The following is a 26,241-nucleotide window of genomic DNA, read 5'->3' on the forward strand; positions in this document are numbered from 1 at the left end:
ATTACATAGTGTGGCCCTTTTAATTTATCTTTTAAATTGTAAATAGCTGCAGTCAGGATCAGGACTGCATGGGTGAAACATTTCTCTTTGTGCTGCAGTCCTGATCAAAATCCCCTTCCACTGCTGTTTGCCTACAGAGGGGAGTGTGTCAATGAGAGAGTAATTTTATTTGTTCATGAAAAGTATTTCATGTCCCCTGCTAACTGAGCAATCTTTTTAAAGTTGTGATTCTCTTTATTTAGCAGGGGGAGAGCAACTGGCCTATCCATCTCCAGCAAAGCATCCCTCCAGTGGCTGTTGCTGGTATCTGCCTAATTTTCTTTTTTAGATTGTGAGCCCTTTGGGGAGCAGGAGCCATTTTATTTGTTTGTTTATTTATATCTGTTTAAACCGTTTTGGGAACTTTTTGTTGAAAAGCAGTATATAAATATTCATCTTATTCGTCTTATTTCAGTTTTTTCTCCTGATGAAGAGCTGTTGCTCAAAATGTAACCAGTAGGTCTTTCTCTCTCCCCCTTCTTTGGTGCTGCCCTCTTTGTCTGGTCTAAGGAGGGAAGTGCCATTGGCACTAAAGCCAAGACCAGAGGGTATAGTGCATATCTGTCAGAATTAGGCCTTCCATCTCCAAGCCATATTTGGAAAGAGGACTCCTGTGCTTAGTATGCTGTGGGGGTCAGAGCCTTGCTAATGCTTCAGGAAGGGTCGGGGCAGCAGAAGCTTCTCAGTTGCGGCCTGGATGTTGCTAGCGCAACACTTCTTTCTGCCTAACTCCAAGCCTTGAAAGTCCCGTAAATTCACTAGGAGGATGAAGAATCCAGGTCCAGAGTCGCTGAGAATGGGGCATCATGTTCTGAAGGTGTGTAAAGGTGCAATATGTTGATGGCTTTAAAAGTATTCTATGTATTTTTATTTTGTCTGTTTCGGCAGGGCCAAGGAGCTCTGTCAGAGAGACTCCGGAGCTTTAGTATGCAAGATCTCACCACAATTAGAGGAGAGAGCAGCAGCACTGTGACTCCACCTCCTCCTGCCCCGTCAGTTTCTGTGCGAACAAGTAGCAAGCAGAGCCAGCCCAAAACACCCAAAAGTGCATCAGGAAATCTTGGATCCTCAGGTCAGTGTGAGAGTTGTCTTCAGTCTTGAGGCACTGCTTTTTCTTCTCTCACTTTAATAATCAATAACTTAATGCAAGAACTGTAGAAGATATGATGCTATGGAATATTGTAAACCTGGCAAGTCCATCTGCCAAGCTATTAAAAAAATTAGTTTTCAGGGCATGAAAAAAATGAACATTAAATCAAAGTCATTGAATAAGTACATTTTGTCCCAGAGGAAACGCAGTGTTGTAATAATAATTCACAGAAATACATTTTCCAAATCCTAGAGGGTTTTTCTGAGTTAAACAAAGATATTCACTCTTGTCCGTGCGCTCTCTCACACTCTCACACACGCACACAGACAGTGTAATGAAGAGAAAACACAGGCAGAAGGTCAGTAGGTTCCCATTTATGCTCAGATATGAGGAGTGAGAGCTCAAACTCTCAAAGTTTAACATCAGGCAGATTAGAAAATGGATTTCCCTTTGTTCTCCTCAAGTTATTAATTGCCGTATTTACAAGGAGTCCCACCACTATTTGTCTCAATGAATGGGATCCATCTTAGGAGATACAAAAGGATTGCATTGAGAAGGATCAGGGAGGGACATGTGGCTCCCCACAATATTCCTGTCTATTTCAGGAGGCCTGCCTCATTGAGAACCATAATATTAAGTTAAATCCTTCCTTCCTTCCTTCCTTCCTTCCTTCCTTCCTTCCTTCCTTCCTTCCTTCCTTCCTTCCTCTCTCTCCTTCTTTCCTTCCAAAGTCATAGCTGTAGTTTTGAATTAGTTGAGGCTTTTGCTACCGCAATGAAAGTTCATACAATGCTCACAGTGTGCTAAGTACGATTTTGAAGTTAGTTTGTAGTTCCTGCCCGAAGGGACTCCAGTTTCCTATGGGTCAGTCAGTTTGATGACAAGACTTGCTTATTCTGTCTATGGAAAGAAATGGAGCAGATGGTTTTACATTTGTAATGTAAACTGCATTGGACAGACCTACATTTAAATGTCACAGTATTTGTAGAAGCCAGTGCAGCTGCAAATCTAAGAGAGGCTGAGTTGCAGAATGGTTTATTGTGTGGCATCTAATAATTTTAGCCACTGTATAAGTAGAACATCATGATGATGATGACGACAAAACTCAGACTAGCTGGAAAAGACTCAGTTTTGTGCATTGTTTACCAGATCCATGAAATCTAGAAGTAGGATTTATTTTCCAGAGTTGATTTCAAGAGTTACTCTCCGTGTGCTTCACTTCCCTGTGTGTTAATCTGTTCAAAGCCACAGCAATCTGCTGACCAGGCACACACAATTTCTTATTGCAGCTGTCTTGCTGCCCTAAAATGGAGACCTCAAGATATAGAGCAGCTATAGAGAGGATACATTCAAATGAGCCTTTAAACAGGACTTGCTATGTTTTTTCTCTTTGAAGTGAGTCGAGCTTCCTCTCACCTTCACAATAAATTGAATTGGTGTATTTAGTAATTCAAATTCTGATTCAGTAATTCTGTCTTGCTCTTCCTGCATCAGATGGGCTGCATGCATTTTTAAATAATAAAATAAATTGCTTCTTGAATGTTTATTTATTTGAATGTTCATGTGTTGTTCTAATAAAAAAGGAAAGAAAATCAATTTTAAAGGAGTTGCAAAAGCACTCTAAAGGGTAGTAGGTGGGCTTGTAGAGATGACATCACAGGTGCCAGCCAATCAGTGCTGTGCACAGGTGACCTGCTGCAAACCTCAGACCCATTTCCCCCCCAACTCAGCTCTGGGTGCTTTCCAGACTGCATGGGAGGAAGTCGTGTAAAATCCTATGACAAACACTAATGTTTTGAAGTTGGTTAGAGTTAGCTGTTGGATTTTGCACCACTTCCTCCAGGGCTGAGGCTTTGAGGGAGGGGGCAGGTGACGTGATAGCTTTCCCTTCCTTCCTTCCTTCCTTCCTTCCTTCCTTCCTTCCTTCCTTCCTTCCTTCCTTCCTTCTCCTTGGTGAATTTGCGCAAGAGCACTGGGCTCTTGCAAAAAAAGAAACTGGCAGGTTTTTTTGGTACCACTGGTACTGTTGCACAAGAGAATGAAAGGGAGCATCAAAGCAAAATGCATTGTTAATGGAACTGGCCCTGCTGTGTTTGGTCAGCACCCCAATGTTCAGGCTTTGTGGGGGAATTTAGCTGTTAAAGGGGTCAGCGCCACCATTTTTAATTTGTGCAAATGTTTGGACTCAAGAAATGACCAGATTGAGGCAAGATATGGTTTCAAAATTAAAAGCCAGATTTATTTGAGGGAGGGGGATACAGAAAAGAAAATTGTGTGATTAAAGCAAATAAAAATGCAATTCTAGATAAATCTACTACTATGAGGTGTTTTAGCTTAAAGTCTAATAAACAATGAGCCAGGTCTCACGATCAGTGAGACCCGGTTTGGGAAGGGAAGTGGGGAGAGCGGGCTAAGCCCGCTCTGCCCGCACACGAGCAGGGCGGGAGCCCTGGGCGGCCGGATCAGCTGCCCACACGATTGCTGGCTCTGTGACGGAGCTGGTGGGGGCTGGGGAGTTCAGGGGCCACATGGCCCCTGGAAGCTCCAGTATGCCCTGCGCAAGCATGCAGAGCATACTGGAGAGACCCCTGGAGCCGGGAGGCAGCTTTTCTCCTCTCCTCCAGGGCTCTACTCGTGAGTAGCCATGGCGCTGAGCTGTGCTGCGGCTACTTATGATCAGAAAAACCGGGTTTGCAGAGCGCTCGCGCCGCAAACCTGATTTAAGGGTAGGGGTACTGAGGCGGGTTAACCACCGGGAGGCAACCGGGCTCGGCTGCAAGCCCGGTGGCTACCACGATCATCCAAAATCGGGCTAGGCTCCCTACACCAATTTCGGCTGATCGTGGGAATAGCCTCACTATGTTTCTAAGTAAACCAGCTACAATGAGGTGTTTTAGCTTAAAGTTCCAATTGTGTGAGTTTCCAGGCAGACAAAAGAAAGAGGCAAAAGAAAGATGGGGATAGCTTGGATTTAAGAAACAGATGAGGGGCCCAAGAGTAGGGTACGCATTCACCTTCACCTGATTTGGACAATGGGGCTTCTGGGCTGCAGAATCTCGATCCTTCAGCATGGCAAGGACACAGGAGAATTGTGGAGATTAGAAGAAGGAGGGATGATGCCCACAAGAAGGTTTCTCCATGGTTCTAGCTTCCTATTGGTGTGAGGCAAGCTGGATAGATAGGCACAAGGACTGATTCAGATAGTGATTTCAAGCTCTTTGTAGGTTGCAAGAGAAGATATAGAATGCTCAATGGAGTCCCAAGTATAGCATATGCGTGGGAAACAAAGATCATTTCTTGGAGTCCCAGGTTGGAAGACTAAGGAGCACCAAGAGGGCTTGCTGGAGTTCTTGTTGGAATCTCCAGTTTAGAGCACAAGAGAGCACACTGGGTCATGGAACTGGGGATACTTATATTCCAAAATGTGCCTTGGGGGCACATTCCTGCTGTCGTACTTTGCTGATTAGAGGGGCCAGGATGGGCCTGCAAGAATTGTGCTTTCTGTCTGATCATTCTTCCTGGGTGTAACAATGTGGGGGTCACCTTTTGTGTGCAAGGCTGATTGTGATGAAAATCAGAGTATGCAGGTGTGTGAAAGAATATCTGTGCTAGGAAGGGCTCTCCAGTAATCCTATCAATAATTTCAATAAAATACACCTCTAGGCCCACGTCACTGACTCATCTCCTTTGTGATAGGGAGAACATTACTTCACTGCCTTATATGCTTTCCTTCCTTCTTGGCATAATCGGCTCATTAGCGTGTTGTTATCTCCTGTGAAAGGAGAGGGGAGTGATGTAGTTCACTCTTAAGTTTAGAGTGGCCTTGGATGCCAGTTAACTCTCAATAATTAACATTGGGAGCCTGCTTAGCTGGGGCCCCCGTATAGGGAGGGGGCATGCATCATGATCCCCGTTCCAATTTGCTTTGTTTGTAGCCAGATCTAGGGGCAACTAGCTCATTGCCAACTAAGTGACCTGTTCCCATGTTTACCATAAACGGAGAGCTCACGTTGCTGTGAAGCTTCTGGGCATATCCAAAGTGCAATCTCCAAGCCTGGAGATGCAACTGCAGACAGGGAGGCTCCTGGGAGCTGGGTATAATAAGCGTAGCTAGTAACAACATGCACAAGGTGTCTCCCCTAGATCAAGAAGCAGATGGGTTGTTTCAATTACTCACAACAATAATAATAAAACACACAGACACACACCCCTCTAAAAGGCCCAGAGGGGAAAATACAACTGCAATCTTTTGCACTTTTACTTGGGAGGAAGCCCATTGAACTGAATCATTCACTTCTGAGTAAACACAACAAGCCTGCAAACTGTTCTCAAAACTATAAAAATCAGCTATTTTATCACACACATACAACACTTTAAACCTGAAACGTCAAGATAAGATCCGAATACAGGCTGTGGCTGCAAACGGCACCTTGTTGTTCCCATATGCAAGATGGTGTCAAAAGACTTGCGTTTCGGGTGGTACAAAAATGTGATTGATTAATAAATAAATAAATAAATAAATAAATAAAATAAAATAAAATCCAGATCGTACAAACACACACCAAGCCCATACATAGTGAGGCAATTTTAAGTTCCCGTCTGGAAAGCACCCAGGAGAGAAAACCATGTCTTATATACCACTCAGAGAATTGTAGCTCTAAGAGGGAGTCATGCCCACTGCCACAATGAACCCTAATGCAATGAACCATCTGAAGAGGCTGGTGCTGTTTGCAGAGAAAGTGCTGCTCCATGTCTACTAAGCAGTGCATAAATGCAATTGCATTCCCAATAGCAATAATGTTACAAATGGATCTACATGTTGCTTAGTATACACAGAGCAGCTCCTTCTCTGCAAACAGCGCAGACATGGTTTGGGGTTTATTGAAGCAGTGAGCGTGCCTCTCTCGTTGAATTTCAATTCTCTGTGCAATATGTAAGCCCTGCAGTAGGTCTGGAGGTGGGGGATGATGTCACTGGGCAATATATGGACATGTAGGATTTATCATTTTGGCTCCTTTCTGTGGCTGGTTTAATCTCAGTGCATCACCTGGACTTGTGTGCAACTTTCTGGTATATTTTGTGCAGTTTGTTTTATTGGATTGATTCCATTTGTTTTGCTGTGGTCTGATGATTAAAAGCAAATAAGATCTGATCTGATCCTAATTGGATCACCAAGTCCCAGGGGAAATTTTCAGATTCAAATGACCTAACCAAACACTAGGAGTGCTGGGAACACAGTGAACAAGACTAAATCCATAAAGGATAATTTCTCTTTGAAATCCAAGCAAAGCCCATCTCTGCAGTGGCAGCCGCAGTGGAAAATACTCTTCTTCTGGGCTATCTCTGACCAGCACACAACTGGGCTTTGTGCTTGCAGAAAGGCTTGATCAGGAACTTTTCGAACTTCGCTTCTCTCTTATTCTTTTTGGCAGCAGTTCCTCCCCTTGTGCTATCTGAAGTCACGTGCCTAGCCCTTTCCCCTCAGTTTTTCCACATCCGCCAAGAGAGTTACACCTCAGGCCAGTCGGAAAGCTTCCAGCTTCTTTATTGAAAACAATTATTCTCTCTATTCATCATTTTTTCTTATAGTTTCCTTCTATTGTATTGTTTCTTTTTTTATAGTAGCTTCCTTGCTTTAACAGTTCGCATTTTTATTTGCTACGAGTACACACCCTTCCCACCTTCCCCATTCCCCATCCCCCTCCTTTTGAGGGGATGAGTGATCACGAAAGCCATAATTATATGGCTAGAAAAACTATGTTTAAACACTGCAGTAATTGTAGAACAAAATTCCCTTTGTCTGGTGGTCATCAACTCTGCCTCCTCTGCCTTGGGGAACTGGACAATCGTGTGTACACTGCCAATCGTCTTCAATAGTGTGTACACTGCCAAAGTTTCAACCACGTGTGTGCTGCCAAAAATTCACATGTTCAAGTGCGATGTAACAGAGCTTCCAGAATTCATTCTGTATTGTGGGAGCAGTGCTGTCTTTATGGCATGGCAAGCAGGGCGACTGTCCTATGCCCTGATCTTTTAACCCCCATTAAAATTAACTGGAAGGGAGCCCCTCACTGGCTGATTTGCCCCGGGCCCCACACCCTTCCAGGGCTCTCTAAGGACAGCCCTGTGTGGAAGAAAGCTCTACTTTCTGTGAGTGCTATGGAAGTTGTAGGTGGCACATCTATTGGCCGCCCGCTGACTAAAGCTCCTACCAAATCTACAGAGCCTTCAGGCACCAGGACTCGGATTCCAGACTTGGAGTTCCCTACACTTCCTCTGTTTGACTCTGTCAGTTCAGCAAGCCCTTTGATACTGTCCACTCCTGGACAAATAGTGCTAGCCTCAGTATATGGCAGCTTCCTATGTTCCTAAGTGCAAATGCAGAGCCTGAGCAGAGGTGTCACAGCACAGCACAGCTCCATAGCAAAGTCGGCGTTGCTCAAGGCTCTCAAGAAAACAAAGCATTGTGTTCCATCTGTACCAGCAACAAAGGCTGCCCCGACACCAGTGGAGCCTCAGGAATCCATTCTACCTTCGGATACAGATTAGCAGATGGACAAGATGTCAAGTTTGACTCTGACAAGGATTCCATCATCTCTAACCCCTTAGAAACAAGGGGTTATTCCCCACCTCAGGAAGAAGATATTTATTTTATTTATTTATTTAAACATTTTAATACCGCCCAAAACTTACGTCTCTGGGCGGTTTACAACAGAATAAGATTTCTACAAGCAATCCCCTTCTCGGGATAGATACAGGGACAGGCTTTGCAGAGATTCATACTCTTTTTTTCTCCTATTCACCTATACAACTACTTATTTGATGATCAGTACGGTCATAGATACAACTACTTATTTGATGACCATAGATACAACTACTTATTTGATGACCAGTACGGTCCCAGAGAAAGGAACCAGAATTACAAGTATTATGCAGAGGATAGGCATCGCTCCTGCTTTTACCACTGCAGAGAGCACAGAATTTGGTACTGGAATAGTACTGCTATCAGTTGCTTTCTCGATCCCATTTGCCCTGCTACCGAAGATGCACTAGATCGCCCACATTACACTATGATTCATATTTTATTTATTTCATTTATTTAAAATATTTATATCCTGTCCCTCCAGAACACTACTGCTCAGGGCGGATCACAACAGTAAAATAGATACAATATACAATAAAAGTAGTAAAATTAACCAAATTGAGTAAACAAGTTAAAAGTCAGGTTAAGAACCACAATAAAAATATTTTAAATCTAAAAACTGGGAGTTATACAATCTAAAGAACCTACCAGATATAACCAAAAATGGAGCATTAAAATGCCTCCTTAAGAGGGTGTGTTTTTAGTTGTCACTGTCATATCACTGTTTCGTTGTCATATTTAGTTGTCACTGTGCTTACGTTCACCTCCTTCGGAGTATTTGCGGGGTGGCATACAACAGCCTAAGTCCTCTGCCTCAGCCAAAACTGTGCCTTCAGACACTTCAAGAGCATTGGAAGAGGTACAGAACTGTGATAACAACTACAAACACAGGAGTTGCACCTTTAGTAACCCCTCTAACTCAGCATTCATGTTTGCCTGAGAATCCAGATGTTGTAAAAACCCCTACCACCAGACCAGATCCTGCAGTCCATGGACTCGGAGCTGGATTCAGGGGAAGAGTCAGAGAACCCAGATATGCTGGACTTGGTTTCAGGTTCCACTCCACCAGATTGGGTGGAGGACCCAAAATCACTGTCACCATCTGAAGGTCTGAGATCCTTTTCAGAACAAGTGGCCAAAATGGCAGTTTCTTTAAGACTCCAGTTAAAAGGACAAGCAAAGACCACTTCAAATCCAATATTTTATTTAATTGATGGAGATGCCCAACAGGTGGTAGCCTTACCCATGAATCCTGTTTTTCTGGAGAGCACACATAGTTGCTGGAAAAAGCTTTAATCTGTCACTCCAACACCTAAATGGATTGCAAACTTCTACAAAGTACATCTGGATGATTGTCCTTTTCTAGAAAAACATACCTCTTCAAACTCCATTGTTATGGAGGCAGCACAGTCTAGATCTAGGAACAAGGCCCTTTCTGCACTGATGAACAGAGAGGGCAGAAGTTAGACTCCATTGGCAGACATCTTTATTCCATGCCTTCTCTACAACTAAAAATTAGGGATGTGCGAATCGATTCGGGTACAAATCAATTTGTACTCAAATCTAACTGATTTGGGCAATTTGCAGACAGAACAAATTACCCCTGTGGTCCATTGGCTATACCTCCCTATGAAGATTCATTACACACCAAAAAATCTAAACACTTCAAAATTTCCTTAAAAAGATTAAACTAAGTTCCTCAGTGTGGGGCCGGGGGCGTGTAGTTGACACATGGCAGTTGACAGTTGGCACTGCCATGCCAACTGGATTTATTATGAGGAAAGATTATTAGACACCAAACAATCTAAACACTTCAATATTCCTAAAAATAAACTGAGTTCTCCATTGTCTTGCCGGTGGCGAGGTGGGGGTTAGTTGGCACATGGCAGTTGGCACTGTCCAATGACATTCAAAATGTAAAGAAGAAATGAAAGTGTGCAATGAATTCTCATAGGGATTAATTATGAGGAAAAGCTATTATAAACCAAAGAATACAAACACTTGAAAAATAGTGACCACACATTTTGCTCCATAACTCCACTTCTACAAGGGCTACGAGCTTCGCTTAAAAAAAAAAAGAAAGCAAGCAAGCTGGGGATCAGTGTTACAGTTAGAATAGGGCGACTTCGAATCCCCATTATTTCCTATGGCAGAAATCTTCAAAATCAGTGCAATATTTTAAAAAATCATTAAAAATCAACCATGTGCCCCACTGCCACGAAAATTGAGTGGTAGGTGGCATCCATGGGGACTTACCTACCACGTAAATTTGGTGCCCCTAGGACCTTTATAAATTTTATGAATCAATCCAAATCAAATCCAAATCAAATCTAGAGTGATTCGGGGGGACAGATTTGGACACTAAACATCAGGGGTGATTTGATTCTGGCACAAATCGAATCAAAAAAATCGATTTGTGCACATCCCTACTAAAAATCCCTAACTACCAGGCATGCATGTTTAGGTACAACCATCTCTTAAGAGAGAAGTTATTGCAACAGTGTGGCAGCTGTGAAAAAGGCCAATTACATGCTAGATAATTGGAATTAGGAATTAGGAAGGGGATTTAAAATAAAACTGCTAATATTATAATGCCCTTATACAAAACTATGGTGTGGCTACACTTGGAACAATGTGTACAATTCTGGTCACCACATCTAAAGAAGGACTTTGTAGAACTGGAAAAGGTACAGAAGAGGGCAGCCAAGATGATCAGGGGCCTAGAGCACCTTCTTTATGAGGCAAGGCTACAACACCTGGGGCTTTTTAGTTTAGAAAAAAGATGACTATGGGGAGACATGATAGAGGTCTATAAAATAATGCATGGTGTGGAGAAAGTGGATAGGGAGAAATTCTTCTCCCTCTTACATAACACTAGAACCAGGAGTCATCCCATGAAATTGATTGCCAAGAAATTTAGGACCAACAAACAGAAGTACTTTTTTACACAACACATAATCAACTTGTGGAATTCTCTGCCACAAGATGTGGTGACAGCCAACAACCTGGATGGCTTTAAGAAGGGTTTGGAAAACTTCATAGAGGAGAGGTCTATCAATGGCTACTAGTTGGAGGGCTCTAGCCTCAAAGGCAAGATGCCTCTGGATACCAGTTGCAGGGGAGTAACAGCAGGAGAGAGGGCATGCCCTCAACTCCTGCCTGTAGGCTTCCAGCGGCATCTGCTGGATCACTGTGTGAAACAGGATCCTGGACTAGATGGACCTTGGGCCTGATCCAGCAGGACTGTTCTTATGTTCTTATGTTAACATTTGTATACCATTCCTCCAGAGAAAAAGACAGTGATGCTTACTTTACAATGTGAAGTGTTCAAGCTAGATAAAAAACTCCTACACACATCCAGGCATTCTACTGACTGTAGCCAGAACCATGGCTAGCTCTATAGCACTGCAATGGCATGCATGTTTTTAATCTTCAGGGTTAGCCCTGGAAGCAAAGACATGGATCAAAGATTTCCCATTTGATGGGCTAGCCTTATTTGAGACCAGAACAGATGATATGATGGAACAGGTACAAAAACTCTGAAATACTGCCAAATCTATGAGCTTAACCTCTTCTTCTAACTCAAGATTTACCAAACCCTATAGCTGGGAAAGAACTCCATTCTCCAGGTCCTTGGGAATCTCCTAGTCGGATCACTCCTTTCATCAGCAAAGATGCCAACAATACCAACAACTTAAGAAACCCTTTTTCTTCAACAAACCTTCCCAAAACTAGGCAAATTCCTCATCCTACCATAAAAGAGCAGGACTACCCTTAGTTTGGAACGTGTCTACGACCTTATCTGAAAGCATGGGAGAACATTACCATGATTGGGTACTATCCACTCAGGTTACACCATAGAGTTTATAGAACGTTCTTCAGACTCTGGAATCGCAATCACGCATCTAGATGCCACCCTGTGGAAAGAGATAAACTCGCTCCTACAAAAAGGGGCTATAGAACCACCCCACAAGACCAACCATTTCTATTCACCTTATTTCATGGTCCCAGAGAAGAACGGTGGTCTCCACCCTATCATGGATCTCAGGAATCTGAACACCTTCGTCAGTGACAAACAGCAGTCCCTCTAATTTTTTTCATCTCTGTGCAGAATGAGTTTTGATTTGGGCAGCAGTATCAAGGCATTGTGTGCGCACCTGTATTCAAAATAGGGCCTTCCTGATTCAACCTGAGCGGGAGCTAAAATGAACTGAGCGGACATCCAAAAACTTGTGAGCGTGCAAATGTGTACATGCCTTAGAGGAAACAGTGGTGACAAACATTTTCACATGCTCACGGTATCAGATATATTACTCCTGCTTGCAAGAGCAGTGTGGTTCACCTCCATAGACTTGGAGGACTCATATTACCATTCGCTTCCAGGTGGGTACCCACATGTTCCAGTTCAAGGCCATGCCATTCAGGCTTGCTTCTGCCCCGAGAATCTACACAAAATGTTTGGCGGCCTGCAATAAAAAGGTATACAAATATTCCTGTTTCTAGGTGATTGGCTTTTAGCAGCGCCACACTGAGGCACCCTCCAAAGAAATCTTCATGCAACATTACATCCTCTGCGTGAATTGGGACTTAAGATAAACTTTTAAAAGTCACACCTACAACTCACATGCGAATTCCTGAGCACAGTTGTTCAATTTAGGAAGTGCAGCAATCTATCTTCCCTCCAACCATATTCATCACATCAGGGACCTAGCCCTAATGCTGCAAGATTTGACACATCATCCTGCAAGAAAAATTCAGCAGATGCTGGGTCTTATGGCAGCCACAACATCTGTATTGCCAATGGCTTGCTTATGTATGCAAGAACTGCAGAGATGGTTTCTAGACTCTTTCGACCCTCAGCAAGATCCACAGACCAAACCTCTATAAATTCCTCTGAAAGTTCGACAATCACTAACCTGGTGGACTTCCAGGAAGAACCTCTCATGTCCACTCCATTCCACAGACCAAGTCCAGATGCCTACATTACTACAGATGCATCAGGAAAAGGATGGGGTGCTCATTACAAGGATCACCATCTAAATGGTCAATAGACCCCCTCAAGAGCCATTATGTCACATAAACTACCTTGAACTGCTAGATATATTCAAAGCAATGAAGGGCTTCAAACCAAATACTGCTGGTCAGTATGTACAGATCATGACAGACAGTATGGCAGCCAAGGCAAATATAAATGGTCAAGGAGGCACAAGATCTCACTCTCTTCTTGGCTGACCATAGACATGTGGGAATGGGCACTTTGACACCAAATCCATCTATCTGCCATTCATATTCAAGGACAAAGGAACACCCTGGTGGATCATTTGGGCAGAACTCGGACCCTCTTCCGCGAATGATGATTGCATCCTGCCACTCTCCAGAATAGTGTACTGTATATTCAGAGTTTGGGGACAACCCCCCCCCCAATATATATATATATAGAGAGAGAGAGAGAGAGAGAGAGAGAGAGAGAGAGAGAGAGACTCTCAAGACTTTCATATGCTTCCTGTACCATCCAGTGCTCCTGTCACAACAGAGAAAAATTACTTGATCCATACATTTTGACCTTACGGCCAACAGTATGGAGGATTCAACCAACTGGTCATCAGACAACTTGACTGTGCTGTCTATAGCAAGAAAACCATCTACGATTACATCCTGTGAGGCTAAATGGGAGCAGTTTTGCTTCTTTGCCTCAAATTCTCACATAATAGAACCCTGCTTGGTGCCCTTGCCGATAATCCCCTCACATCTACTGGATTTGAAGAAATCGGGCCTCTGTATGTCATTCATAAGGGTCCACCTCACGGCGATTGTGGCTCACTGGAAACCTCCTGCTGCCACTTACCTATTCGCTTTACCTAATGTAAAGCAATTCCTGAAGGGTCTAACTTACCTTCATCCTGATGTCCCATCAATGTCTCCTTCTTGGGACCTCCCACTAATCTTGTTGTCACTCATGGGCAAACCCTTTGAACCTATGAACATGTGCAACTTACATTAGCTAACACTCAAGACAGTGTTCTTAGTAGCAGTGACCTCTACACGGTGAGTGAGAGAACGTAGGGCCCTCAGGTGTGACCCACCTTACCTGGTTTTCCATCATGATAAGATTGCACTGCGCCCGGACATTTCATTTCTACCCAAGGTAATTTCTATGTTTCACAGGTTCCAGTGGGTGACTGTGTCAGTGTTCTTTCTCAATCCAGCTGTGGAAGGTGAAAGACTATGGCATGCACTGGATGTCCGCAGGGTGTTGACCTTTTACATAAAGAGAACCTTTTCCTTTAGGAGATCACCAGTTTTATTCCTCACCTACAAACAACTTCACAGAAGTCTACAGGCCTCATCTCAGTCCATTTCTAGCTGGATTGTTCAGACTATTTAATTAGGTTACCAGATAGCCAGTCTGGATCTGCCATCTAACGTTAAAGCACATTCCACTTGGACTGTAGCCACACAGACAGCCTTTGACAGCAGTGTGTCATTGGAATCAATCTGTCAAGCCGCAACATGGGCTTCACCAACATCCTCCATGAGACACTATGTGTTAGATGTTAAAGCAAGAAGGGATTCCAGTTTTGGACATTCACTTTGCCAATCTGTTTCCAACTGATGAATTTATTTCCGTTGCCTCTGATGTCTCTGCCACCCTCCTCCAGTTATGATATGAGCTTGCATTGTGTCCAGTTGTGTGATGGACAGATACCACCCAGAAGAACTAAAGGTTACTTACCTGTAACGGGGGTTCTTCGGTTGGTCATCTGTCCATTCACACACATACCCATCTTTCCCACTGCAGAGCATTGTAGCGGGGCACATGACCTCAAAGAGCACAAGGGGAGGAGCTACTGCCAAAAGGAATAACAGAGAAGAGAAGCTTGGAAAGTTGATCAAGCCTTTACTTAAGCACAAAGCCCAGTTGTGTGAATGGACAGATGACCACAAAAAGAACTCCAGTTACAGGTAAGCAACCTGAAGTCCCTGTCCCCCCCGCAGGACCATCAGATTCTCAGCCACAAAAGGACAAACTTAAAGCGATTTTAAATCAAATGAAAGCCATCCAGGAGGATATTAGAGCAAAGATCATCACACTAGCCCTGCTGAAAGAACATTTTACCTCACTGGCAGAATGTTGAGGGTATGGGGCGTATAGCAGCTCTTGCTTTCTATGTGACTGCAGTCCTGCAAAAACAGTGTAGGACAGTGAGGACCTTCACAGAAAAATCACTGGTCTAGATTATAGTTTCTGCAGAAATAAATAATTTGCATAGTTCTGAAGTAGGTGGAAGATCTAACTTGGAGCCTTAAAAAAACCCCAATGCATTCTGATTATCCTCCCCTACTGCAAGTAAACTGAGAAAGTGCGAGAAATTATTGCTAAGTTTATATTAATTAAAGCCAAAGATGTGAGGCTCCAGCTAACTAAGGAAACTTGAATATTTCATACCAAGATCAGAAGATTTTATTCCTCCAGGGTCTCTCAGCCGAGACATTAAAGCAGAGCATGGCTGTGACCTATTACTGTGTGTCTCTCAAAAGCAGACATCAGATATGCCTGGGGTTTTCTGTACCATCTGCTGGTGTTTAAAGATCATACTACTTGGCAAGCTACCAATTTTAAAAGTGGGCTGTCAACCTGCTTGCACCTAACCTTCCCCAGGAAGATGACTCAGATGAGGGCTGGACTGTGACTGAATGCAACATGCGAAGCTGGCAAATAGTCAAAGAGGACAGGTCAAGAACAAAGTGAGACGGAGGCAGATTTCAGCGAGGAAGGTGGATAAGCAGACAAGCTCAATGAAGAAGACTTAACAAGCTGATTATGAGCTGGTTAAAAAAACAACAACAGAGTGCACATGAGAATGCTCCAAAGACCTGTGTGACCATGGGTGTCCAGCTGCAGCCACACTGGAATTCAATTGAACAGTCTATGCTTGGCTTTCTGTCTTTGGAGGTATTGATCTGGTTCAGTGTGAAGGAGAGGCTTCATATTTGCTTGGATCATCCCATGATATCTGCCCTTAGGTTTTGAGTGACTTATTCCTGGACTTTGTGGAATATCACCTGAATTCTGACACCATAATAACTTTTGGGATGAGGTTAGGGGAGAAGCCATTCATTAAATGCAACAAATGCTTTGTTTAAAGGCCTTCCTGATTTCAGTACACTTCAGCATCTTCTCAAAAGTTTACCAACTGATCTTTCCCAGTTTTTTGCCTAATCCACCTCCATAAGCTCTTGCCTGAGAATCTGACTTCAGGGAAAATACAGAAATAAAGCTGTTGACAAATATTTGAGGGTCAACATTAAAATTGACCTTACACAGAGAGATGTTTGAAATGCAGTATAAGGTGATGAGTAGATGATGATATTCAACAACTGTTAGACTGCATGGGATGCATCTGCAAGACAGTCCAAAATTCTGGAAATTAGTTGATGTGTGGACATGTTCTTCTGTATGTGCTAGGAGTGCCCACTCACCTAGAAATGTTAGGATCAGGGGCGGCTCATGAACTCACCTCCGGGGAGGCGGGGGGAGGCTTCTTTAACTGTAAACGGAGCCGGTGCTCCATGCCACCCAGCACCCCCTGCAGCGGGGAATCACCTCCGCCACTCACCTGGCCGCTGGCGGGGGCTCAACTCCGTGGGAGCCAGGTGAGTGGCGGAGGTGATTCCCCGCCGTGGGGGCTGCTGGGCAGCACAGAGCATGGGCTCCGTTTACAATTAAAGAAGCCGCCCGCTGCCCCCCCAGAGGTGAGTTCACGAGCCACGCCTGGTTGGGATCTAGTATTAGCAAAATGCAGCCAGGAAGTTTTGAACTATGCAATCCATAAGGACCTCAACCTTAGTCTGTTGCACAGTATCAACAAACACCATCTGTTGTATTTTCAGAGAAATTTGTTTATTGTTCCTTGTCACTATAATCGCCTCGGCAAGCCTCTCTCATAAGATTTAGATGTCAAATGTATGGTAAGTCATTATTTGCCATAAATATATATCATATCAGGGAAGCAAAACCTAAAAGAATCAACAATCCTTCTGATATCTGGTTCTTCCACTTCTCCCACATAGAGATTTCTGAGAGAAAAGGAAGTATATCTAAGCAATATATACATACTGTAGGTCTTTACTGATGGTTCAAGCTTGTGCAAACAGGATTATATTTGAGTGTAAAAGGTTTTGATCCATACTATACTGACATTTACCATTGATCTCTTGCAACCCCATAGTTATGCTTTGGGTTATCCCCTTGAGTTGGTGGTTTTGCTTGCTTTATTGACTTAATTCTTTATTTGATTCATAATTTATTTTTGGCTGTGTTGTGCTCCTTGACGTGTATTTTTAGAAAAACCTGAATAGATATACAGACCAGGATCCAGACTAAGTCCCATTGAAATAAACGTGACTTAAGTTAGTTATGATTACCTTGTCTCATTCATTTCACCAGTACTTTAATGATGACTAACTTGATCTGGATCCTTCTCAGTGTTTTTTAAAAATCCTTTGTCTGAACTGCAGTGAGTGTGCTGCTATACTGTCTCAGCTGCTCAAATAACATATGTTTGTGTGAGCCCAAGACAAATTCAGAAGTAAAAAGTGGAGAGAGGTGTGAAATACGATGCAATGACCCTCACACAGCCATGCATGCTACGTTTGATTGAATGGGATTACTGACCCCTACAATATGAAAAGATAAATGGATGCAGCCTATAAGTAGCAGTTTTTATAAGAAGAGGCACATCCATTATTCATGTTCAGTGCACCCAAAGGTCAGAGGGCTTAACTCTCCATAGTTCATAAGAGTAAATAGAGACTAGTAGAATCCTGCAGGAAAATAGTTGGCTGGCTGGTGCTAATCAGTGTGTGTAATTCCAATCCCCACACCCAGCCCCATTGCTTCTATAGGGTTGCCAGTTCACAATGCCACAATGGTGGTAGAAACCACAATTTGCAGAAACCCCTCCTGACCTTATACACAATGAAGTTCACAGTGCCTTCATACTAAAGGGTTGCTTCAGAAACAATTGTATTTCCTCTGGGAAATATGTGCATTGCCCTTGCCCAGAAAAAATAAGCTTCTGGCTTGCGTGAGATGTCAGGATTGAATGTGAATTGGAAGCAGGCAGGCAGGCAGCCAGGAGTAGAATCCTCATTGACTTCAGCATCCACAATCATAACTAACACCACTGAAATCAATGAGACAAGTTAGTCAGGATTAGCTTAAGTCTTATTAAGGCTGCTTTCACACAATCACAGGTTAAAAAGTTAATCAGACTTAATGAGCCCAGCGGAGCTGATTGTGTGATCACAAAATTTCAGGATAATTCTGATCAAACCACTCCAGTTAACCTGCATTAAACTAGGGATAGATAACAAGGCTTGAATCCCAGTTATCTATCTTGATTAAAAGCTGGTTTATAGGAGCAGCTTGACCAGGATTGTCCTGAAATTAACACAATCAGCTCTGCTAGATTCACTAATCCAGATTAATTTTTTAACCAGGATCCTTGTAATTGTGTGAATGCACTCTAATTTCAACATAGTCATGACTAGCTTAGTCTAGATGCTGCTCAGCATCTTGGTAGTATTTCTCATATTAAAAGGCACCTCTATTCGCTCCCATAATGTTAGCTAGGCAGAATGGAAGAATGAGATCTCAGAGTGTTCTCCAGCCCTTTTAGATTCCAATTTCTATGTTGTCATTTGTTTAATCTGCCCTTTAAGACAGGTCCTTCCAGGGCAGCTAACACCCACCAATAAAACGTGTAAAATCACAGTATAAACAGAAGAACAGCAACCAATTTAGCAATCCTAAATTACTAGCTAAAATCAACAGTTAAATGCTTTCTATAACAGTTAAAAGCTTTCTTATCAAATTGCAATTCCAGCTTCTTTACTCCATTTGTATTGTGAAGCCCAGAGATCAATGGGTAAAGTTATGAATAATTATCAGTCATCAAAACAGCTGGACAAGCAAATAAGATTCGTGTGCTCATTTGCAGAGTGAACAATGGTTTTATTTTTGGTTCAGCTGTATAAGTTCTGCACAGATTGTATTGGCCGTGGAATGGATATGTGCTCTGTATAGCTTTCACGTTTCCTCACAACTTAGGCCCATTCCTTCTGGGTTTTTTAAAATATCTTTTACAAGCAATATATGTTCTATTAAACATTAAAGTAATTGATAGATCAGTGCTCACAGCTTAGTGGATCAAATGCAAACTATTGTATGAAACAGATACTCACTCAAGTCAGCCTTGCACTGTGGAAAAGCACCGTTTTGGTTTTATCATTGCGGTTTTGTATTGGTATTTGTGATGTGTGATGCTCAAGCCTAAATGAGCCTTGGAAATACTTACTGGAAGTTTACGTTGATTGAGGGCCCAAACAATGCATTTGTGGACATGTTTTCTTAATGGGTTAGTGGATAATGGGCTATGATTGGAACTGGTAACACTTCCTGGATCTGTCAGGGGCTCTTGGAACAGGCTTGGGTAAGCGGCTTCTTTTCAGGTCTAGGTTTCCTTTATTTGTGAAATGAAAATAATAGTTGGACTGCCCTGCTTGGATCTTGTGAGGATTGATGAATAACAGTTGTATAAGTACTTCATGATCCTTCTGATAAAGAGCATCTTGTGCCTGCAAGTGACTATTGCCTCTGTCTCAATGGGGCATAAGAACAGAAGATAAGAACAGCCCGGCTGGATCAAACCCAAGGTCTATCTAGTCCAGCATCTTGTCTCACACAGTGACCCACCAGATGCCTCTGGGAAGCCCACAAGCAAGAGGTGAAGGCATGCCCTCTCTCCAGCTGTTGCTCCCCTGCAACTGGTATTTAGCGGCATTTTGCCTCTGAGACTGGAGGTGGCCTATAGGCACCAGAATAGCAGCCATTTATAGACCTGTCCTCCATGAATTTGTCTAAGCCCCTTTTAAAGCCATCCAATCTAATGGCCATCACTACATCCCACTGGCAGAGAATTCCATAGATCAATTATGCACTGTGTGAAAAAGTACTTCCTCTGCTCGGTCAAATTTCCCAAACTTCAGTTTCATGGGATGGCCCCTGGTTCTAGTGTTGTGAGAGAGGGAGAAGAACTTTTCTCTGTTTACTCTCTCTTCTCCATGCATAATTTTATATACCTCGATCATATATCCCCATAGTTGCCTCTTTTCCACATTAAAGAGCCCCAGATAGAATATAGGAAGCTGCCTCCTTCTGAGTCAGACCATTGGTCCATCTAGCTCAGTATTGTTTACACATACTGGCAGTGGCTTCTCCAAGGTTACAGGTAGGAATCTCTCTCAGCCCTCTCTGGAGATGCTGTAGCCCTACCTCATAAGGAAGGTGCTCCAGGCCCCTAATAATCTTGGTTGCCCTCTTCTGCAGCTTTTCCAGTTCTACATCCTCCTTAAGATATGGTGACCAGAACTGTACACAATACACAAATAATACATATCCATATGTGTATTATGCAAATAATACATATCTGCCGCATGTAAAAGCTGTGTATGTGAATGGAATATAGAATAATGGAAGGTCATCTTTTCCAGCCTTCTACGGTGAGACAAAATGAATTCATTTTTCAGCCTCCAAGATGGCTTTGGGGGTGGGGAAATGAAATGAGATGCTCTCTTTAATATCAGTATGGCATGATAAGCTCTTAATATGTGACTCCTTTTTCAGTGTGTGCATGTTGTTCGATGAACCGAATTGTCCAAGGTGAGTGCTGGATTCCTCTTCGGAAATCCATGTATCCTTTCTAAGTATTGCCACTAGTTCCCACACGTTGTGCTTGTTGTGCACTAGCTAGATTTTGTAGCACTGACAACCAAGTGCTAGGTTCATGCTGTGTTCTGCATGCAATTTTGATAATTCTCCATTGCTCTGAGCTGACCTACATTGCTAAGGCTGTGGAGTGTTTTTGTGTGAGCACTGCACAATGGATCAGTTTCTTAAGACATTAACATTTAACATAGTATTAGACTACTTAAGTTAACTGGTGCCATCACTGGTAGCACATTTGTACAATGAGAACTAAAGTGATGTACTAGACAGTGCATTTCTGGCTATAGGTTTTTTATCTTCTTCCAAGATGAACTAGCCATCAGGCATTAAAACTTTCATGGCCCTTGATGTCTAGCACAGCACATGCTTTAATTAAGGCATTCATTAAATAATTATATCTTTGCATTTCAATTCTGTGAAGCTAGGCTTAGAGCTGGTTCCTGACTAGAAAATATTTATTCCTTTTTTTCATTTCTGCCCCTCAGATTTGTCTGAAGAGCCTCATGAACATTACCACAATTCCATGGTTTAACCTCAATTGTAAAATAATGGTCAAAACTTTTGTCTTTTATATAGCACAAGATATTAAATATTCCAAAGGCCTTAAAACCAAAAACAAAGCTTCTCTCTCTAGCAGTGGTGGCACCAGGAAAAAAGAGAGGGTTGGGCACAGAAGGGGCAGAGTGCTTTTATGGATGGGGGAGCTATGTTCTACATATTAGATTTCAGAAATATAAATGGGAGGGAAGTCATTTGTCGAGGCAAGCGTCCTACCCAAATTTGGGAGTTGCTCACACTCCCAATTTCTGAAAGTCTGTGAGTGTTAAATAAAAACAGAGGCTGGGATCTTGCTCATGTACTAAGTCTCAGCTCAGCTGCACAGGATGAGCACGCTGTATCCAGATTCCATCCCCAGATTCAGTACAAGGTAGGAACAAGATTCCCACCTCTCACTTTCTTTAACACTCACAAATGATCAGAAATGGGGAGTGCATACAGCTTCTGAACTAGGGTAGGGAGCTTCGCCTGCCCTAGTAATCATAGTGTGAACTGCTCTTATCTCTTTCAAAGGCCATTTGAATCAACTTCAGAATATATGACATGTACTGGAAGTTGGGGACAAATGGAATAGTCATCATCAGGCTCTACTGGGAATCTTCCTGATGCATTTGGGTGGATGCTATTGTTGGCAACACACTGGAATTCTATCAGACTGATTGGTTTTCCCCTTCTGCCCTGATTGGGAGGTGAGGGAAGTAAAAACTAATTTTCCTGTCCTACTCAGTTTTTCAGGGAGTTGGTTTTTTTGTGTGTATTACACATGCATATTGGGCAGAAGACTTTTTTTTAGAATTAAGAATTTAGAAAGGAATGCACATCATTCCTTTATATACCCTAATGTGGCTTGATTCACTTGCTCAGGTTATGTGCTTTTAGTTCTTGCTTTGTGGTTGTAACATAGTGGGAATCTGAATTGTGTTCGGTGGTTCTGTGTTGGCCTGACTTCATTTATGGATGTATTTTGGCAGCAGGGATCTTATAAGCAAATGTGATTGCTTAGTTTAACAAGGTGTTTAAAGGTGGACTCTGCCCCTTATCCCCACCCCTCCAACTGTGCTCTGTACCCTGATGTTGCCAGACTTAGTCCCTGACCCTCAATGGTACTGCACCACATCAGTGTTCCTTAGAGAGTGAGAATGAGTGATAGTGAGGCTATTCACACCAGCAGCCCAACGCAGGCTAGGGCAGCCCAGCCTGGCTTGGGCTGCTTGTGTGGAGCACTAGGATCTGCCTGTGCTAGCCCGACTGTTTACCCCGGCCCTTAACTGGGGTTAGAAGGTGCAAGCACACCCTCATCCCCAGTCTGGAGTTGTGTGTGTGTGCTTGGGCTGCATGCAGTCCGAGCGCACACAAGAGTTGGGTGCCTAGAGCGCCCAACTCAGGGGAATTCCCCCAATGTACCACGCTCGTTGTGCAGTGCATTGTGGGATATCTGGAGACTGGGCATCCTTCCCCCAACCCCCCTGCTGCCATGATGCTCACTGCAGCGGTGCTTGTCTGCGAGTGTGGCTTCAGACCAGATCGTGTGAGGGGAGGCAGGGGCGATCTTGCCTTCACTCCATTCCGGTGTTCCCTGTAAGAGGGATTCCCAGATGTTGTTGACTACAACTCCCATAATTCCCAGCCAAAGTCCATTGCAGCTGGGGGTTATGGGAATTGTAATCAACAACATCTGAGAATCCCTCTTACAGGGAACACTGACTCATCCCTCCCTGACTCCAAGAAAAGAGGTTGTGTGCATGACCTCAGTTTCAAAGGCAGAAGACAGATCAAGAAGAGCAATAGAGAGATGAACCTGTGATTTAAGCAGAACAGCAATAATGTTGTTGGGAAGAGTTATTTCAGTGGAATAATAATTGTGCATTATAGCAGAATATTAGCTTCTGGGTACAGCCCCCAGAACCCATTTTTAAGAGTTCAGTTCTGGAACATATGAAGTTGTCATGAAAGAGAGTGTTCCCAGCTGTGTGTAAAGTGCCTTGTTCATCCCTCTAAGTAACTCTCATGAGCCTTTAGAAACATAGGAACCTGCCATATACTGAGTCAGACCATTGGTCTCTCTAGCTCAGTATTGTCTTCACAGACTGGGAGTGGCTTCTCCAAGGTTGCAGGCAGGAATCTCTCTCAGCCCTATCTTGGAGAATGTTCTGTATGCTTTAGTAGTTTGTTGGTTCAATAAAAAAATCTTGTCCTATAAAAAAAAATCTTGTCCTATCTTGGAGAAGCCAGGGAGGGAACTTGAAACCTTCTGCTTTTCCCAGAGCGGCTCCATCCCCTGGGGGGCATATCTTACGGTGCTCACACTTCTAGTCTCCCATTTAAATGCAACCAGGGCAGACCCTGCTTAGCTAGGGGGACAAGTCATGCTTGCTACCACAAGACCAGCTCTCCTCTCATAATACCTGTGATTAGAAATAAAAATATGCAGTTCTGGTCCCCCAGGGTGAGTTTGTGTGTGAAAAGCAGATTATGGAGTGGCTTCCCTTAGGAGCCAAGGAGAAATCTCTCTGTCACTGATGAACATGTCTTTGATAAGAGCTTCTGACGTCCTAGAAATCATTAACCCTGAAGGCTTCTGTTTTAGAAGTTAGTTAGTTAGTTAGTTAGTTAGTTTAGTTTATATACTGCTCAAAACTTATGTCCCTGGGTGGTTTACAATAAAACAATACAAACAAAACAAAATAAAAAATTTAAAAATATTACAAACAAAACAATTACAAGACAGTAACAAAAACATGACAAAATATTACAAACAAAACAAAGTAAAAAGGTTAAAAACATTGCAGTAATTTAAAATTTAAAACAATGCTAAAAGCTATTAAAATAGTATCTAATTTAAAAGCCTGGGTGAACAGGCTACCCTTTTAAAAGTTGTCAAAGGTGTTGAGGCCCTTATTTCAACAGGGAGCACATTCCAAAGCCTTGGGGCAGCAGTGGAGAAGGCCTGTCCCCAAGTAGCCACCAGACAAGCCAGTGGCAACTGCAGACGAACCTCTCCTGATTATCTCAATGGGAGGTGGGGTTCATGGCAAAGAAGACATCCTCTTGAATACCCAGGGCCTAAGCTGTTTAAGGCTTTGTACATTATAACCAGCACCTTGTATTTTGCCCGGAAACTTATTGACAGCCAGTGTAGCTCTTTCAATACTAGAGTATTGTCTCCCCGAGATGACCCAGAGACCAACCTGGCTGCCGCATTTTGTACCAACTGCAGTTTCTGGATGACATATAAAGCAGCCCCACATAGAACACATTGTAGTAGTCAAGTCTGGAGATTACCAGCATATATACCACTGTTCCGAGGTCACTTATCTCAAGAAATGGATATATCAGCCAAAGCTGATAGAATACACCTCTGGCCACTGCCTCAACCTGGGACACCAGGGAGAGGTTTGATCCAGAAGCACCCCCAAGTCTGCATGCCTATTCCTTCTTGGGAAGTGTTATTCTATTCAGAATAGGCAAATCAAACCCTTCTCCCAAGTTCCGACCCTGCACAATGAGTACCTCCATCTTATCTGGATTCAGCTTCAGCTTGTTATCCGTCATTCAGCCCATCACTGCCTCCAGGCAGACATTTAGGGAGGTCATGCCTTATCCTGATGATGTTAACATGAAGAAATAGATTTGGGTGTCATCAGCATACTGATAACACCCTGCAGCAAATCTCCTGATGATCTCTCCCAGCAGTTTCATGTAGATGTTAAACAACAGAGCTGGTTGACACCATATGAAAGTTCAGATTTTGAAGAACATTAGTCTCCAAGGGACGCCATCGGAAACCTTCCTGAGAGGTAGGAGCAGAACCACTTCAAAGCAGTGCCTACCACCCCCAACCTCCTCAGATGCTCCAGAAGGATACTATGGTGGATAATATAGAAAGCTGCCAAGAGAGGTCCAAAAGGATCGACAGAATCATACTCCCTTTGTCAGTTCCCAGTTGGAGATTATCCATCAGGCTGACCAAGACAGTCTCCACCCCATAGCCCGCCCAAAAGTTAAGCTCTGCATGCTTTTTTATGCAGCTGTAGATAATGACCTGATCTGTTGGGTTGGGAAATTGAATTGGCCACCAGTAGGCCACTGAAACTGGGAAGAATTAACCATGCAAGTCTGAAGGACAAGAAATGACACGCAATGAAATTTAATACTCATACCAGTAATACTAACAAATCTTTATTTAGAACATGTTGCAAATGGATTCTGAATTATTGAATAGATTAATGTTCATCATAGCTCCATTATTGTTTTCTTACAGAGGTACAGGTTTCCTTTACAGGTTATTTTATTCTGTCAAGATAGTCCATCTGAGCAATAATTTTAAAAGCAATTTAAAAGTCAAACTATTTCCCTTTGGAATTTAGAAGAAATCTTGGGGCAATAAAAACGCTTTATATTTGAGACTACATTTGAATTTATGGGGAAGCAAATGTTAACATGATATTATATCCCAGCCTTTTTAGATTTAAAAGCATTTAGAATTTGCTTTGTTTGTATTGTCTATAAGCTAAGACATTGTTGTAACTTACGTAGTTGGGCACCAGATGCCCAGCCACCAGATAAAAGTAAAACAGCAGACAGATACTCTTCATCTGCTCCCCTTTAACCTTTCTTGGGAGGCCAAGCACCATCAGGGACAAGAAAGGGGTGGACCAATGCTCCTCCTTCAGCACTGCTACAAAGGTGACAGCGATGAGTGTCCACTTCTGCCCCTCAGAAACATCTGGTAAGCCAGGATCCAGTGAGAAGGCTGAATGGGTAGTGGTGGGAAGCAGTGGTATTTCAGGTGTCCTCTAGGTCAGGTGAGCCATTCAATGAGTGCACTCTCAGCCTGTGCCCAACCTCACCCAGAGACAAACTTCATTTTTTAAAAGAACATTGTGATCTGTGCACACTGTGTGTGCGACTCTTAAGATGAATATATTTAGCAGCTTGATTAGTCTTCTACATTTTATATTTCAGATTAAGTATTTTAAATTTTGGGTTGTGTAGTAGTTTGTTTGTAGCATGATCTGGTTGTAAATTGTAGTGATGGCTACAATACTACTTCCCCTTCCAGTGCTTTCTGTTAATTGTGTGTTCTTTCTTTCTTTCTTTCTTTCTCTATGTAAATGTTTT

General features: G+C 42.9%; 1 protein-coding gene across 5 annotated transcripts in view; it reads left to right on the forward strand.

Annotated features, from left to right (window-relative positions):
* REEP1 (receptor accessory protein 1) overlaps positions 1-26,241 on the forward strand; it is a 102,741-nt gene that overhangs the window by 51,581 nt on the left and 24,919 nt on the right. For 3 of the 5 annotated variants that reach the window (XM_053259413.1, XM_053259414.1, XM_053259415.1), the window contains exons 6-7: positions 928-1,111; positions 20,461-20,496. In XM_053259413.1, the coding sequence (XP_053115388.1) occupies positions 928-1,111; positions 20,461-20,496 (220 nt within the window). Of the gene's footprint in view, positions 1-927; positions 1,112-20,460; positions 20,528-21,633; positions 21,678-26,241 lie in introns of those variants that run through there. The other 2 variants (XM_053259417.1, XM_053259416.1) reach the window with 2 other exon arrangements.

Source organism: Hemicordylus capensis, chromosome 6 (assembly GCF_027244095.1).
Source record: "Hemicordylus capensis ecotype Gifberg chromosome 6, rHemCap1.1.pri, whole genome shotgun sequence".
Lineage (NCBI taxonomy): Eukaryota > Metazoa > Chordata > Lepidosauria > Squamata > Cordylidae > Hemicordylus > Hemicordylus capensis.